Source organism: Sceloporus undulatus, chromosome 4 (assembly GCF_019175285.1).
Source record: "Sceloporus undulatus isolate JIND9_A2432 ecotype Alabama chromosome 4, SceUnd_v1.1, whole genome shotgun sequence".
Classification (NCBI taxonomy): Eukaryota; Metazoa; Chordata; class Lepidosauria; order Squamata; family Phrynosomatidae; genus Sceloporus; species Sceloporus undulatus.
In genome coordinates, this window is record NC_056525.1 from 144,577,189 (window position 1) to 144,595,064 (window position 17,876).

Sequence of the window (17,876 nt, forward strand, 5' to 3'; positions counted from 1 at the left end):
ATAATAATAATAATAATAATAATAATAATAATAATAATAATAATAATAATCATCCCCACCCCAGAAGCCCCGCTGCACCAGGTGACACCCAGGCTGCGGATGCCACTAGTGGAGGAAGCTCCCATTAGCTTCAATGGGAGGCTTTTTCACCCCAAGCAGAATTGCTGGTCTGGGCATGCTGGATGGATGTAATTTCTTCATGGGGATTGCAACATGTGGGAAGGAGAGTGATAATCCTTCTGTTCGCACCTAAATTTCAGATATGACAATCCCTCCAAGCAGTAACTTGGCTAGAAAAAAAAATGCCCTCAACTGGGGCCAACAGGGGCAATTGCAAATTACAAGGTGGAGACCACAGAGTCTGGGGACAGCTGTTGCTTTATGTCTCCCTTACCCTCTATCAAAAGATCTCCGGATGGCATACAAAGTTCATAGAAATAAGTTAAAACAGTTTTAAACTATTAATCCTCCCCTTCTTAGTTGCAGCTCTTTGCCCGCCTCATCTCCTATGTGGTAACCACACTTCTTTAAAAGCCTCCACTGGCTCCATGTGACATAAAAACAAGCCTAACTGTTGTGCAGAACTGAGACAAGAGGGGGGTGCTATGGAGCAAGAAGAGATGGTTGTGGTCTCTACGAGGTTGTTCTAAAGCTTACATCTGGCTCACAGTGCAGAGGTTTTTCACTCTTACTCTGATATGGTCTAGATGTACAATAGATCATTTCCATGGCTCTTAGACTGTTTGCACATACTGTACTTGAAATTTAAGATCTACTTCAGAGGATCTCCTCTGAGTGTCTAAATCAGGAGAGGCTGAAAAAGAAATAAAGAAAAGGTATTTCAAATAGTGACACCTTAATTATGGAACACTTTCTCCTGACAAGTAAAGGAGGTACCAAGAGTTTTTAAAAATGTTCTGATAACAAGTCAAGGCTTTTTCTAATTCACTAAGAGATTCAGAAAACTTGTCAATTGCTGCTTATACTGATTTTACATTTTAAGGGATTCTTCAGTCTCTCTTACTTCATGATTGACACCTGCCTTCTCATTTTATTCACCTCTTTTTTCTCCCAAGCTGCTTTTTGTAATGGAAAACCAGCACAAAAATATTTGCATAAAATAAAATTAAAAGCAACCCAGCCTCCCCATCTTTGTATGTAAGGATGCATTTCTTGTGTAAAATGTATTTTTAGTCTTTAAGTTCTAAGTAACTGCAAACATACAATTTTAGTCCATTAAGATCTACAAAATGAAAAGCAAAGCCACCCCAAAAAATCATAACTATGTTGACTTGAAAGATCAACATCTTTTTTGATCCTTTGCGTACCTCTTTGTCAAGCCCTCCTCAACCCAGTCCCAGGGCAACTAAGCCAGTGGCAGCTGCCTTGGCTGATCTGCCATTCTTCTTGTGACAGACAAGCTGTCTTGAGGAATCTACAGGAATGAAACTGATGTTGATGGAAAGCACCAAGGGGAAGTAACTACACCAAATACCACTTCTGCACATTTTAGGGAGCTTTCAAAAAATGACACAATGGATGTCAGGGCAGCCTTCAGTATCTTAGAAGATGGGTTTCAAGGAAAACCACCAATAATCTTCAATTTGCATTTAAATAGTCATATTTACACTTACAAACAACTGAATACTTTTTTTATAGAATCCTGAAGGGGTTGACTTGGAAATGAAAATTATCTCCTTCCCCAATTCATAGCAAAAGAAGCAAACAGGCCAGAAGATTATACCATGATGCAATATTAAAAGGAATACTGCACTTCTGTGTTCAATGTACCTTGTATTCTTAAATCTTGATATACTGGGACCACAGAGCTCATGCTGCTTTGTCTTATAAAAAATACCACATTGGGACCAATGAAGGAACTAAGGCCTGTTCCAGACTGCCAAAATAAAGCTGCTTCGGGTCTCTTTGGAGGTATGCTGTTTAAATGATGCATACATCCTAAGAATCTAGAAGCTGCACCAAAGCTTCACTCCAGTGCTTAGGAATAGAGTGTGGCTTTGGCGCGACCTCCGGACTCTTAGGACCCATGCATCATTTAAATAGCATACCTCCAAAGAGACCCGAAGTAGCTTTATTTTGGCAGTCTGGAACAGGCCTATGCTAACATTTTGCTGTTCAGAGAACAATAGTGATGACTTCCTGCATTTTATGAAGGTTTAGATTGCTGGGAAGAAATCTACCGCAAGCAGGCTGCTAGAATATAACAAAATGTTTCAACAGAAATTATGGTTTGCTTTATAAAAGAGCTAAAGTACCATGAATGTGAAGAGCAGGAACATTTTGGAAAAGAGTGGTGGTGGAATAAAACACCTCTATTTAGTATGGAGTGATGATAAGTGAGGTCAGAAACAAGAGTGCTCAACAACGACAGAGAATGTGATATAGTCATTTCTCTGACGGAGACACCAAAATTATGAACATGCTTGTTATACAATGTATGTTACTGAGAATTCAAAAGCAGGTTGAACATCAAGTTTCTTCTTTTTATACATACCTTTAAAACTTAACTTTAAAACAAACAAAAATTTTAGATGATAACTATAGTGTGGAAAGATCAACACATCTGTCTTAAAATGGTGAAACTGTGCCTGCAACTAAATTTACAAGCAGTGCCTATTGGGAGTGAGAGAGATGTATGCATTCCAGCTTGACATGTCTAGTTAAACACATACAGATGCATCATTCCTATAAGAAACAATTTACAGTACAGACTAAAAGAAGGCCCACCACCACACTTTATGGTAAACGTTCATAATGTTTCAGCCTTACCAAGCAATAGTTATCATAAACTTGTTTTTATATTGTTAAACAAAACATAAATCTGAAACCATTAACTGTAAATCATGTTGTTGTTATGATTTATAGTATTCACTTCTGGTTCATTTAATAAAACGTCCTGTATCAAAATAGCAATTTAACACATTTTAAAAAAACATAGAAAAGAGTTTATAAGATAAATGCAAATAATTTGTAGACATGTAAATTTTAATTGTTATTAATACTGATAGCTAATCAAGATGTATTGATTAGAGGTCTCATACGGAGTTCCTCAGAATTGTATCCTTGGGGCATTACTATTCAACATTTTTATCAATACCTTAGATGAAAGGGTAGAGGGAATACTTATCAAGCTTGCAGAAGATACAAAACTGGGTGACAGATGGCCAACATTTTGGAAGATAGGAACAGAATTCAAAATTACATAGATAAACTAGAAAATTGGGCAGAAATAAATAAAATGAAATTCAGTAGCAACAAATACAAAATCCTACATGATGGCCACAAAAATGAAACGCACAAGTACAGGAAAAGGGATACATTGCTCAGCAGTACTACATCTGAAAGGGATTTTGAGATTATTGTTGATCATAAAGTGAACATCCGCTAGAAGTGTGATGCAGCAGCAAACAAGACAGATATTATTTTAGCCTGCATTAATAGAATAGTTTCCAAGTTGAGTAAAGTAATAGTCTCACTCTATCAGTGATTCCAAAGTGGATGGTACCTGGGTGGTGGAGAGATTTAGGGGTGGTGGTGGCAAGGAAAAATGGAAGCAGCCACGGGGAAGAAAAAGGTGGCAGAAGTGAGCCTTCAGTCAAAGTATCAGCACACAAGAAAACGAAAGGTAACCAGCAGCCTTTGGGACCATAGTGGGAATAAAGATTGCGTGAAACTTTTCTTTTCAAGGTTCCTTAAACCACCATGAAGCTTCATTTATTGCTTTATGTGGTGATGTCTTCCACTCTTTGCCTGTCCACACAAGCTCACTCTCATGGTGCCAATTTGAGATAGACTGACTGGAGCAAGGACTTAGAGCATGTAGCAGTGGGGGAGCAGCAGCAGCAAAAGGGTGCTTTCACATTTGGGATCTTGCTTAAGCTTTGTGAGTTTTGCCAAGACTTAGCTGACAAGTTGGAAATGCACTACTGCTCCTGCTTTCTTTTGTTCTTTTGTCAGACAGACTGAAAGAAGAGGTAGCAGAAGAAACAATATGTGTGTGTGGGGGGGGGGGGCAATTTGAAGCTGTGTGGGGAAGGCATGTCTCTGGGGAGAGAGAGCTAGAATATCCAGGGTAGATTTTTGGAAATATTAATTCAAAAGAAGAATCTCACATCTCTTCCTGATTGGGAATCCTTCCTCACTGGGGAGAAGCATCTCCCTTTGCATTTGGTCACCTTGGGAATGGCAACTGAGCACAGGTTGTATAGCCAGTCAAGCAGCAACTGAGAAGTCTCTTGCCAATGCTGGCCTTTGTTGCAAGGCCAACACAGGTGAGAGGCTGCTTCATTGCCATTCAACCAGTTGCTTGGTTGCTGCTCTCAAAGTGACCTCCTTCAAAAGGAGCAGGTTGTTTTGAATTTGCAGTGCAACAGTATATCTAACCGCAAGAAATAGCTGTTGCGAGTGCTAAGGTTGTTACCCAAGAGAAAAGGGAATGGTAACATGAAAAAGTTTGGGGAACATTGCACTATGTTCTGCACTATTTGGGCTTTATCTGCACTCAGTTCTGAGTGCTTCATTTTATGAAGGATAGAGACATGTTTGGAGCAGGTTCAGAGAAGAGCAACAAGGATGGTAAGAGGTATGGAGAATAAAACATTGAAGGAACTGGATATGTTCACCTTTGTGAAGAGAAGATAGAGGGCGACATGATTGCACCCTTTAAATACTTCAAGGACTGTCATAGAGAGGGGGGGGGGCAGGCCTGTTCGCCATTGTCCCAAAGAGTAGAACCAGGTCTAATGTTTTGAAGTTACAAGAGGGTAGACTTTGACTTAGAAGGAAGTAAAAGTGGTTCCATAATGGAACCAACTGCCTGGAGAGGTGGTGGGGGGTCTCCTTTTCTGTACTTCTTCAAAAAGAGGCTGGACAGGTGCCTGCTGGGGATGCTTTAGTTTAGCTGGAGAGCCTGGACTGAGAAGGTGGTTCGACTCAATAGCCCATAAAGCCATTTCCAACTCTATGATTATATGATTCTATTAATTATATCCCCTTTCAGCAATATATATCCCTTAATCTTTTATTTTAAAAACAGGCAACAGCTAAGCGATGTGTTAAAAGGTAAAGTTAGTCCCTTGACATGAATGTCTAGTTGTAACTAATTGTAAGGGGCAGTGCTCATCTCCATTTCTAAGCTGAACAGTCAGCGCTGTCCAAGGACTGCTCTGGTGGTCTTGGGGCCAGCATGACTGCACCGAACACTGTTACCTTCCCACTGAGAAGTGGTACTTATCTATCGACTTGCATTTGCATGTTTTCGAACTGCTAGGTTCTCAGAAGCTGGAACTAGTGAGAGGAGCTCACCCCATCATGCAGCACCTGGGCCTCAAACTGCCAACCTTCTGATCTTCCAATCATCAGAATTGGCGTTTTAACCACTAAGCCACTACATAACCACTAAGCCACTGAATGTGATGTGTTAGCCTATGTTTAATCATAATATTCTCTAGCCCACATGTATCATGTGTGTTACATCAGTCCCACATCTATCACAGCAACCTGATGACCCTTGTTCTTAGGGAATTCATCATTCTTCTCACCAAAACCTCTGAAAAAATGTCCTAGGAAATAAGGTCTTTCACATATCAAACATCTGAGTGTACCAAAAAGCACCTGCAGCCAATCCTACTATACAGAGGTATAATATTAACTGAAATATTTCTATCCAGTTTCTACCCCACAAACCCTCAAGTCAGCTATTATTAAAAAAAATTAAACCCGTAACTGTACAAACATTTGAAAAAAGATACAGCAGGTAAAAGCTTTGTATTAATCATACAAAGCACATGACATAAAATGCAAGCATGAAAGAAAGCAAAGGCATGCAGAAACATGGTGGTGGTGGCGGCATTTTGTTGGTGATGATGGTAATGATATTCCTGTTCTTGGTATCACAATTCCAATAGAGAAGTGGTCCACTGAGTGTCAAGGAGCAAAAAACTCCATACCCTAGGTGTCCATCCTTCGCCCATGGAATCACCAACTGCATCTCCAATGATATTGGGACAATACAGGTGTTTGCAAACATCAGTCACATTCACATGGTATATGTTTAGATGCACACTTTAAAAACCTAACAGCATAAACTAGAAAGTGCCATTCACACCAAGAATTTTGGGCAGCAACACAGCTGTTTAAACATGAACACGCTGTTCAGCTGGAAACTAACTATGAGCATGGCAGATTTACTGGCAAAGCTGCTGTTGTAAATCTGCCATGATGGGCCAGTTTTCTTTTCCTTTAGTTTTATTTTATTTTTATTTATTTTTTTGTAGACCTAACTATTTCCAGTTGCCAGCCTTGCAACAATCAACTCTGGGTGTAAATCAAACCCTGTTTTCCTCCTCCCACAGATTATCACTGGAAATAACTCTGCAATCTAAATTAGGCCCTCAGTGAGACTTCTGAGCCTTCCCACAGTCTTCAAATTAAACCCTGTATGGCGCGGGGAGAGGAAAGTCAATTACTCTCTGCAGAAATGCCCAGTCTAGGGGCCTCCTTATTGGAAACTTCATAAACACTTTTGTGAATATGCACTAAAGTATAAAACCTTGTTAAACAGACACAGAGTGGCTTGGTATTTGTGCTGTTTGAAGATTCCCGTGTTTTAATTGTGGCATGTATAGTGGCCAGGTGAGTGGCATTTCAGACTAAAAAGGAGAGATAGGAGAGCTATCAGAGATATCAGAAGAGTGCATCTTTGTGATATCATAGAAGTGAGTTTACACAGCAGTGAGGCAAGCTGGAACTGTATGTGGGTCAGGCGAATGAGGGAAAGGGCATGAGGCCAATTCAGTTAAATGGACAAGGAACTGGAATACATGTGAGATTAACCCAAATGGATCCTTTTAGTCCCCTTGTGCCACATTTTGCTGCACAAGGTCTTAGGCCCAGATTATCTGAGAGATCATATCTCCCCATACGAACCTGCTAGAGCCCTAAAATCTTCAGGTAACAACAGTCCAATAAAACATATATACAGACAATAAAATTTCCCTAATTCCCTTAACCCTCCCTCCTTTTGGTAAAAATACACATAAATGCCAAGATACAATACAATATCCCCAGTACAGTGTACTTAGTTACAAATTTTGTAACTAAGGGTCGACACAGGTCAAACTATTCCAAGAAACCAACAGGAGAGGAGGTGAAAGAGTGAATGGATCAATTTGGTTAATTCAGCTGGAGGTCAGTCTGGAAAGGCTTTCTCTCAGTCTCACCAACATCACAGGCACGCCTGGTGAAGACAGGAGAGTCTTTTCGGTGGCTACTCCTGCCTTCTGGAATGTCCTTCCACGAGAAGCAAGGCTGGCCCCCACCTTGCTTGCCTTTCGTCAACAAGCAAAAACTGCTTTATTCAGGCAGGCATTTAATGTATAATCATAGGGTAGCTTGGCTGTTTGTTATATAGTGTGGATATCTAGGTTTTAGTACGGGTTTAATGTTTGTAATTTTACATTGTTTTTAGATGATATTTTAACTGTTTTAATGTACAGTCCACCCTTATCTTACGCAGCGGATCCGTCCCCCCCCCCCCCCCGCGTAAGAGAAAATACGCATTCGGATGCTCAAGCCCCATTCAAATGAATGGGGCTCGTGCCCACAGTGGCATGGCGGCGGCGCGCAGGACACACACCATGGGAGCGCACCCCATTCATGTGAATGGGACGCACCACCCCTTGCGCCCCATATGCTCAAAGCCGCATATAATGCGCCCGCACTGTAATATGTTTTTAGAATTTTTATTTGTGAGCCGCCTTGGGTCCCTTTGGGAGAAAGACAGGACAGAAATCAAATAAATAAATAAATAAATTCACTCCAAATCAGTCAACAAAAGAGACATTTTACAATATTGTCACCTGAAGAGTTGTAAACCATATCCCCAAATTACAGCCACTTACCATAAACAGCTTTAAAAAGAAGAACAGCTCCCTCCAAAAAAGGGAGATCCCAACAAATTATCACATTACTATTTATTAAATTTTACTGCTTGTCAAAACAAACATTGTTTGTGAACTAGTGTGCAAAAGAATCTTCCAGATTTGCCACTCCGAAATCTCTGCAAAGAGGACAGTGTGTGTGTGTGTGTGTTTGTGTATATATCTAAACAAATACATTTGGTTTTGACCAATTTGTGCATCTCAATCCTGCACAGAACTCCACATAACAGTAGCCCTCATACATGCTGATTGCATGAAGCAATGTGATTTCTAAGAACCATTGCTGCCTTGCCCCTGGTATTCAGCACAGAACTGGCCTCACTTCTTAGAAGTCCACATGTCTTCACATCTCCTTTTAAACAAAATTGCCTGTGTATCTCATGCATAGACCTCCATGTGACCAAGACTCTGAACCACATTGGAGTCCCAGCTGTATGGAAGGGAACACACACGTTCAAATATTGATGTACATAACAGTTTTTCATTATGAGTGCCCTCAAAGATTTAGATACCTACATTACTAAAATTCACATAAAAGATTTTCTTTACTTACAGAATGTGTTTACATTTGAAGGATAATTACCACATAAGGATTCTGGGTACTACCATGCAATTGTGGCTAGAAGAAGTTTTTGCTGAGAGACTAGTCACACACTAGCATGGAGGCCTTTTAACAACAACAAAATTTACCCTCTGTCACATACAATGGAAGTTCTGACAGAAGCATGAACTTGCAAATACAATGAAATGAGATGGGATAAAGAGATAAGGACAATTGGAAGCACCCATATATGATAAGCTGGACTGTGTTCAGAGGAAAGCAATTAAGACTGTAAAAAATCTGGAAACCAAGCCCTATAAGGAACAACTTAGGGAACTGGGTATATTTAGCCTGGAGAAAGGTGACATGATAACCATTTTTAAATATCTGAAGGGATGCCACATAGAGGATGCAGCAAGCTTGTTTTTTGCTGCTCCAGAGACTAGAATGCAAAGCAATGACTAAAATTTAGGAAAAGAGATTTCATCTAAACTTATGAAAACCCTTTTTCCTGTAAGAGATGTTGAGCAATGGAATAGACTGCCTTGAGAAATGGACTCCCTTTCTATGGATGTCTTTAAACATAGGCTGGGTGACCATTCTCAGAAGTGCTTTAGCTGTGTATTCCTTCATAGCAGGGGTTTGGACTACACAGCTCTTGCAGTACCTTTAGTGCTATGGTGCTATAATTCTATGAATCAGTTCGCCTTTTCCATTGTATGTTGTTATTTCTCAAAATGTGGTATCAAGTATTACAATTACTTTTTCAAAATAGACAGACTACAATATATTGCTCAGCTATTCTCCTCCAAAAAGGAGTGGGTGCGGGTAATGAGCCATCTAGGCTGGTCTCATTAGTACTCCCTACAGGTAAAGGGCTGCAGTCAAGGTGAAACTCAAGACATGCTTTTTGTTCAGTCTGAGAAAACCAGACAATAGAGGAGACTAGAGATGGGCCTCCAAGGATGCCAAGATAATGGAATTGAAGGAGGGAGGAGCTAAGCCCCAGGAACAATGCTTTAATTCTGTGGTTTCCTCCAGTGCAATGGATTTTAAAAAGGAAATGGAGCAGATGCTCCCCAAGGAGGGGGGAAACTCGTAATTGCTTCCTTATCTAGAGCTCTGTACATTCTGTAAATGCAGAAATGAGACTTGAAGGAATTTGTGCTTATCTGGGAGAGAAAACTGTTAACAGGAACAAGAGCAATCATCTGCATTTGTTTTGGGTTCTTTTAGGGGGAGGAAGAAACAAGAGATAGAGAATGGCTGGTGGTGTGAGAAAGAAGACACTTAGGAACAATTGATATATTATTTTCTGCTGTTTGTTTTCATCTTCTCTCCTCCTCATGCAAATAACTGACTTGCAGGAGCAGAATAAAAAGTAAACTGGAATCCAACAAAACATTGCAACAGCAGTGTCTCCTATTTACTACATATCTTGTGTCATTATTATAATTACAAAGCTTTCTGCTGCTGTTTGTTCTGTGCCCTTCAGCTTAGTTTCTGTAAACTAACTTGAAACCTGGTGAGAGGAAAAGAAGGAGGAAAACTTGGGGGATATTTCTACTTCCCCAATATTCCACGATAACAGAAACATCATGAAAGAAAGAGTGTAATAGCAGGAAAAAAATCTACTTAAGTAAAATGTCATATGCTGTTGATACATTATGTTCAACCCCTACAGAGGGAAACAGTTTGCTAAAACAACTACCATTTTTGGGTTGTTGCTTAATGTACCAAAATTTTTGGAACAGTTTGTGACTTCTCAGACTCCCCTCCCTACATTCTTATCAAAATGAGAAGGAAACTCAATTTAAAATTTAATCAAAGACAACTAACCTCCAATTGTCCCAAAGGATCATGAAAAATTGAACTGATATGTAGTGTCATATTTAGGGTTGTTTTAGTACTGCATAGATACATTTTTTGTGTGTATAGATTTCTTCAGTAAAGCAGGGCAAACCCATCATGAATGCAGCCTTTCAGATATTGTTGGATCCATCAGCCCTTGCAAGCATAACCAATGTGAGAAATGCTGGGCGTTGAAGTCTAAAATCATCATTGAGCTACATGATTCCCATCCTTGAAAGACTTCAGTTTATATTTTCTTATCTATGCACTCCCCACATTACATTTTCATATTTATTCTCATTGTTAAATTTGTTTCAAGCATTTCAAAGAAAGTAGGGCCAATGCGAAAATGCATGAAATTACATAGTAGCTCATCACACAGAGAGACTATACAACATCCATCTGAAAGAGAAAGCAGTGCAAAAGCGAATGAAATCATCACATGAATACACATCCATCAACTTCTTCACTGCGAATTAGCATGTTTGCGTGTGCGCATGGAGGACAGGATTGTGTCTGGAAGATTTCATAATTCCAGACCCAAGGACCCCCCCCCCCCAAATTAGAGGTGGACAGGAATAAGGAGGAGGCGTGCTCAGGCTCCTTTCCTCCGAAACAGCTGCTTTCCTCTCGGCGCCCAGGGAGTACAGGAAGGAAAATCGCAACAAAGGATCATGGGAACTGTAGTCTGTTTCTAACGGGGGGAATCCCATGGCCAAACTAGGGATGCATTTCATACTAATGCAAATTCAAATTGACTGCAAATTCACAGTGGAAAAGGATTTATAAATTTGATATCTTTTTGAATGCAGCTATTCTTGGGATGACTTTTGATTGTGTTTGGATTGCCTTCCGTTGCATTCAGCGTCATTTGATATTCTTTTATGAAATTACGTGAAATACCCTGAAATGACCTTTGGTCAATCTTCCAATTTTCCCCACATGATAAAGTCCAGAGAGATGAATGAGGATCTGCTTCTGCCTTGTAGACTCATCTACTTATAACAGGTGTGAGCAACTGTGGAAGGGTAGGTAGACTGAAATAGTCTGCCAGGAGACCTTGGAGTGCCACACTGCTGCACCAGCCCCTGCAAAAAAGAAGCAAACTATTTTGTCCTCAAATGCCCTCTGTGGGACAAGAGGGCATTTTCACCATGTCTAGGGGGCCTTGCTGGGCCATTTTAAGTCCAGAAGAGTTGTTTTTTAAACCACAAGTCACTTCCTGTTTTTTTAAGGTCTTTTACAGGTCCAAATTGGCCTAGGTTTGGCCCAAAATGTGGTGAAAATACCCCTAGAGGGCATTTTAGATAGATAGATAGATAGATAGATAGATAGATAGATAGATAGATAGATTGATTGATTGATATTGTTTGGCCCCTGTGGGGCTCACAGGGACCTCCAAATATGGTGGAAATGTCCTCTGCACCCCTAGAGGATTTGGGGATATTTTGAAGGTCAAATAAGGTGGGGGTTTTTTTAATGTAGGGCCTTTGAGGCCACAAAATAGCCTCAAAGTCACTCCTGACTTAAACTAAAGGATTATTTCTCTTTCTAAGAAAGTAGGCTATTCTAAGAGTTTGGCCCACTTGACTAACCATGTCACCCATGCATGTACTGCATCCCACCAACACAGACATAGTTATTTATGGGGAGAGGGTCCCCAAAAATGTGTGGAGAACCTGTAGTCCTCCAGATAACCATCAGCTCAAATCAATTCAGTATGACCAATGCTATGGGATGGTAAAGTCATATGTTTCCTACATCTGCCTAAGAAGTATGATTTAGCAGTTGTTTGTAAATCATCAAACACCAGCTCAAGCATTGGCACTATGTATGCGCCCTTCAGCCCTATGGAGGAAAGTGACTTTACAAATAAAATGAATACACCAATAAATACACAGAAGTAAGTCCCATCAAATCAATGGAGTTACCCCAATAGAAAATATATTTAACAATTGGCTTTTGGCTTACAGAATTTCATACTTTCAACTAACCAGTGTGCAAGACAGCATGACAGTTTTGTTTCCTTTTCATGTTCTTTTCTCTCTCTTGCTCACACACACACACAATTTTGTCCTTTCTTTTCCTTAGGTGTCCAGAAGCTCCTGCTAGTTTCTCACTGAGTCAGTCTCTGCCTGAATGAAATAAAATTACTTGACACAGGGCAGAGATAAACGGTACAAGTGAAAATCAACCGGAGTTAAATAACAGAGGAGCGCACATACCTCATCAGTTTTTCTCTGGACTGATAGATCATATGTTTCTTAAATAACTACTGTATAGCTGTTACTGTGGTACAGTACCTACTAAATTTAGGTATTTTAAAAAACAGAATCCGCAGCAGCAGTTCCAGGAACTTTCATGTTCTCTGTTAAAGAAAGAAATTGATAGTAGCAGCTAGCCTGAGTTTGGTGCCAGTGTAAAATCTGGATTGTTTCTTGTTTATGTGAGCTAGAAGCTGGCACAGAATTAACCCAAGATCCAGCATTCAGAACAGCCAAATAGTCTGTAGAACTGTTTATTATATGGGAAGGTGATCAGTTTTGCCATCTGTACACAAACTGTCCACATAAAAACAATTCTTTATGGGTTTTAGCACACGAGCCTGAGTTTCGCCTCGCTCTGGCTCCAACTGCATTATTTAAATGAACAGAAACATACCAGGTTTGGTTTTTTTCTTATCACACCTCTCTTCAACAGTGTGACAAGCAGTAGCGTCAAAATAGGAGCATGGGGAGTATAAAACACACCGGGTAACACCCGAAGGAGAGGTGACACCATTGCTCTTGAACCATCTGTTTTTGGGCAGAAATTGGCTGAGGCACTCTCCTGTCCCTTTAAAATGCTGAAGAGATGGGGTGAGTGGGGTAAGGCTCAGTGGAAGGAGAAAGGAGAGGCATGAAGGTTTTTGCATTTTTAATATAAAAATTTTAATTAAAAAAATAATTTTATTTTTGATTTTTTTTAAATTAAAAAAAATCAATTTTACCAATTTTTCACTGTAACCACATGAAACTGTGTATATGTAAATGCACTGAGGCTGTGCGTATGATATTGTAATTTAAATATGTTATTTTAGTTGTGTGCTGCTGCGCCGCCACACTCAAGCCCCATTATAATGGTGGCACTTAGTCTGGACCCCCCCCCTTCCTAAAATCCTAGCTACATCCCTGAACCCCACCTTTCCCCCATGTACGACCCAGCAAGCCTTTCTTTTCATTGTATTTTTATTTGTAACACAATTCCAAAGTTAATGGAATGAAATTTAGTATGAAACAGTAGAAAAAAATTAAAAACTGAGAAAAGGTTAAAGAAAGAAAATGTGCTGCCTGGGAAAAGTGAGGGAGAGGGGGAAATGGGGAAAGGAGGAGGTTAATACTTCATGACTGCTTAATATCAGGGCTGCCACAGATTGTTACTTATCACACCTGTGGAGTAATGAGATGGCAGTGTGATTGGACACTTATTGATGGATTTTCCTGTCATTGAAAAAATGCCCAATTACAAACGTCAGAGGTACAGCAGCAACAGATCGGAGATGACACCCTGCTATAGGTACTGGCAAATGCACTGTTCTTTTGTTACAATTGTAGTTTAAAACCCACATGAGATAAAGTCCTAAGTATGCCTTTCCTTCCATGTGTGATGATCATAGGGGACTTGGAAGAAGTAGAAGGAGGAGGGAGAAATGTAAGGATACAGAAAGTAAGGAGTAACATAAAAAGTAGTCATGTTCATAAAGGCACATGTATAATTACATGCATTTTCACTTTATACAGTAGCCCTCAAAATGCTTAACTACTGTGATACAAAACTACATGTGCCCATAAATAGCTGCATTAACCTTGAACTTGGTTTGCATGTCATTATCCCTGAAAACCACCCTCTGAAAACACACAAACATATACCAGATTTAACATGCAAGACCTGCAGAATATTTTGTGTCAAAGGGAAAAAGCTTCTAAGCAGAAAGGAAGCTACATCCATCCTTATAGTTTCTTAGTCATGCACTTCACACAAACGCAGATTTTTGTCCTTGGGCTAGGAATATAGAAAGCTAAATTTATCAGAGATTATATACAAAATATAAGACTTTTTCTTACTGTGAAAGCCCTCTCAGATATCCCTGAGGATGGACTCATAAAAACCTACATGTGAGGATAGGAGGGAGGGCTTATGAAATTTCAGGAAGCCTCCCTGCACAAAGCAAGAGCATAAATACATCTATACCCTGACATAAAATACTAAGCCCACTTCTGAATGTTAGGAATAGGGAAATGAAGAATTCCCACAGTTGTCACAGCAAGATTCAGCCTGCTGAGGATTCCCAAGTCCTGTGAGAGTTCTTCCCTCCAGCACAAGAAGTGAAGCACCAACTATGAGTGGGTGGGAATATATGTTCTGAATTTGGCACAGAAATCAAACTCTGCATAGAACTAACCTCTTTTCTGTTTGTGTAGTGCACACAAACACACCCATACACACACACAAACACAGCAACTCCAAAAGAACAAGCTGATCAATCGCTAGAGATGAGCAACCTATTTTTAACCATCTAGGGAACAAACCAACATTTATCATGGTTTTAAACTTTGTATATTTCCAGAGGTGTGCTAAACTCCGGAGACCAAAAAAGAAGCCTGAAACAAAATACCATCATCTTGCATCAAGGAGAAAGTAATACATTTTCTTCTTTACGGTGCAAGGACAACCCAAATAAGAATGTATATCTGACATAGTGTGATAGGGTCAAACTGCTTATCCAATCAATCATTGCACAATCTGTTTTTACTGTCTCTCCATTCATGCAGGGAGGTATCCAAGACTTTCTTGCATAATAAACATAAAAGTGGTGGTGATAAACTTGCTGCATTTTGCATACCCCTACTGAAGGAAAATATAGGCACCCAGCATGTGCTTCCCACCAAAGGACTGACTCACTGAGGCTAAATAGTACATTTCTCTCTGCCAATCCAACAAAATCATCATGGCATGTTGGTCTACTGTTGGCCCTAATCAGGCTACAGGTAAAGGTAAAGGTTTCCCTTTGATAGGATTGTCTCACCATGTAACCAAAATATGAAATCACACCCTTGGAACTGTGGGACTTCTATGCTTCCACCCAAACTCTTCCCAACTTGTTTCCGAGAGACCCTGTTTTGAAAAAAACAACATGACCTCCTCTTGCTACTGGATTCTTTTGTATGTCCTGTTTCAGGGAGCAAGTGCCCAGGAGAATATATTCTTAGATCAAGAAACAAAAAGAAGGAACCAAGCTAGTCCAGGGTCATGCACAGAGGATCTGAAAGAGTAGATAAGTGATCAAAGCAGTGCAGGATCTAAGCACAAGAAGCAGTCCAAGCAGGGTCCAAAGTCAGGCAGGGAGTAACAGAAGAAAGGAGTCCAAAAAGCAAGCCAAGGTCCAGGAGACTAGTGATTACCACAATGCCAAAGATAAGGGCACTGTTGTTCTTCAGTACAAAACCTTGGTTGTGCTAATTTATAGCCAGCTGTAACCCAGCATAGCTGGTCTCATTATCCTGACATTTTATCTTTAAGGCAGATGATGTCCTTGCCTGTACCTTCCTGCTAATAGTTTAGCTTCAGACTCACCAAAGGATGAAGTTCTTAGTCTCCAGCTCCCTCTCTTGAAGTTCAGTGTGTGCTTAGGCTCTGCTTCCAAGACAGGACTTGGTAAGATGTATTCAGAGGAGGGTTGCCATTGCCTTCCTTTGGAGCTGAAAGAGTATGACTGGCCAAAGGTTCATTCAGTGAGTTTATGTGGTTCAGGAGGGACTTGAACCCTGATCTCCAAGGGTCCTAGATCAACATTCAAACTATCTTTTCTTCTCTTATGCCATCCTGTCTTCTGAAATGAGCCATAACTTTTGCATATACCATTTTTGCTTATTTGAACCAGTCCTTACTGAAATGCTTTTTGAGATATATACGTCTCTACCCACACAGCAGCTTTGTTCAAGTAACACAGAACTTTTAAAATAAAACTTTCTGATATAAGAAATTATATTTATCTTACCTCAGAAAACCTTTGTATATCTTGAGTTAGAGTTCCAACTCTTTTCCACTGAAAATGTTTGAGCAACTTCAGAATTGCAGGATTCACAGCATTGTCGGATGGCACTGTCCGGAAGAAATAAGGATACTTTTTCTTATCAGCCAACTCTGGTGTTGTTGCAGCAAATGAGAGCTGGGGAAAAAGTCATAGTAAAAAGAAATCTCAGTTACTTTAATCTAACAATTTATGAGATACCAGACTTTGACACAGAAAAATGGATTGTGGACATATCTGTGTTGTCTTATTACAAACAAGAATGCCCCCATTAAGCAATGTCAGTGCCAATGGGTTCCCATTCCTTTTAAAAAAACACCTCATAAAGGGCCAAATCACATTCTTACCTAAACTGATCAGCATTTGCCAAAAATGCACTCACATTCCAAAATTTGCTTAATTCCAGTTGACTCTTTATCTATATTTATCAAATGTTTCAACACAGGAGAATGTTAAACTGACAAATTTAACATTCCAACTTGCTGCAAGATGAGGTGGGTAGCCAAGCCCCCAGGCCCCACTGGCTATCAAGGCCATACTGTCCAACTCTTGTAAGGCAAATAATGTCAACAGTCTGTCTTTCAAATAAAGGTATATAAATCTGACAGTAGAAGGGAAATATTTAGAGAAAACTAGGAGAACATTTCATTTTCCCAGAACATTCTTTCACTGTCTTTAAAGTAATTCTTCTTAAAAAGTGGGGGGAGGACACTACAAAGGGTAATTGCTGTACGCAAGCACTGATTTACAATTACATATCAAAAGTTCAACTCTATCATCCCTTATCTGAAACAGGACAGTACATTTATATGCCACCAAAGCCATTAATTAGCATCCCTATCCCCATGTTATCATCAACATTGCCTTGTGAATGATCACTGTGCTTATTGTACACATATTTAAGCTTAATGCAATTGTTGCAGTCTATTTGCATGTACCCTTCACTGCATTGTTCACTAATTCCACAAACCTTGGCTGGAATCCGGAGTTTGATTTTGCTGGCACAATGCTCTCACCAGCAAAAAAGGTAGAAATGGCTTGCATGGAATTCCCCCTTTCACTATTCACTATGGAATAGTTATAACCAATTCCAAAGAAACAAACCAAAGAAGAAAGGAAAACAGTATTGTATGTCAAGGATGTGCACACCTGTGAGGAGATGCACAACTAAGGAATTTTTCGCACCGTGGGCTGCTGGCACGGGATGAGAATGGAACGGAAGGGGCCAGGAACGAGTGTGGAATGAGTGGGAGACACATTTTACTGCACCAAAGTCCCTCACAACGTTCCCTTCCTTTCCCCCTCCGTTCCAGAGAGGGCGATTTTTGAGAACTGTTCAAAACGGTTCTCAAAAATCTCCTCCTCTGGGAACAGATTGGGAATGGAAGGGAAGGGAAGGGAACAAGTGAGGGACTTTCCTATATGCAGTAAAATGTGTCCCCCACTTGTTCCG

At 40.1% G+C, this 17,876-nt stretch overlaps 1 protein-coding gene across 1 annotated transcript in view; it reads right to left on the reverse strand.

Annotated features, from left to right (window-relative positions):
- GABBR2 (gamma-aminobutyric acid type B receptor subunit 2) overlaps nucleotides 1-17,876 on the reverse strand; it is a 356,015-nt gene that overhangs the window by 259,971 nt on the left and 78,168 nt on the right. The window contains 1 exon segment of the mRNA XM_042464922.1: nucleotides 16,391-16,561. Coding sequence (XP_042320856.1) covers nucleotides 16,391-16,561 — 171 coding nt within the window.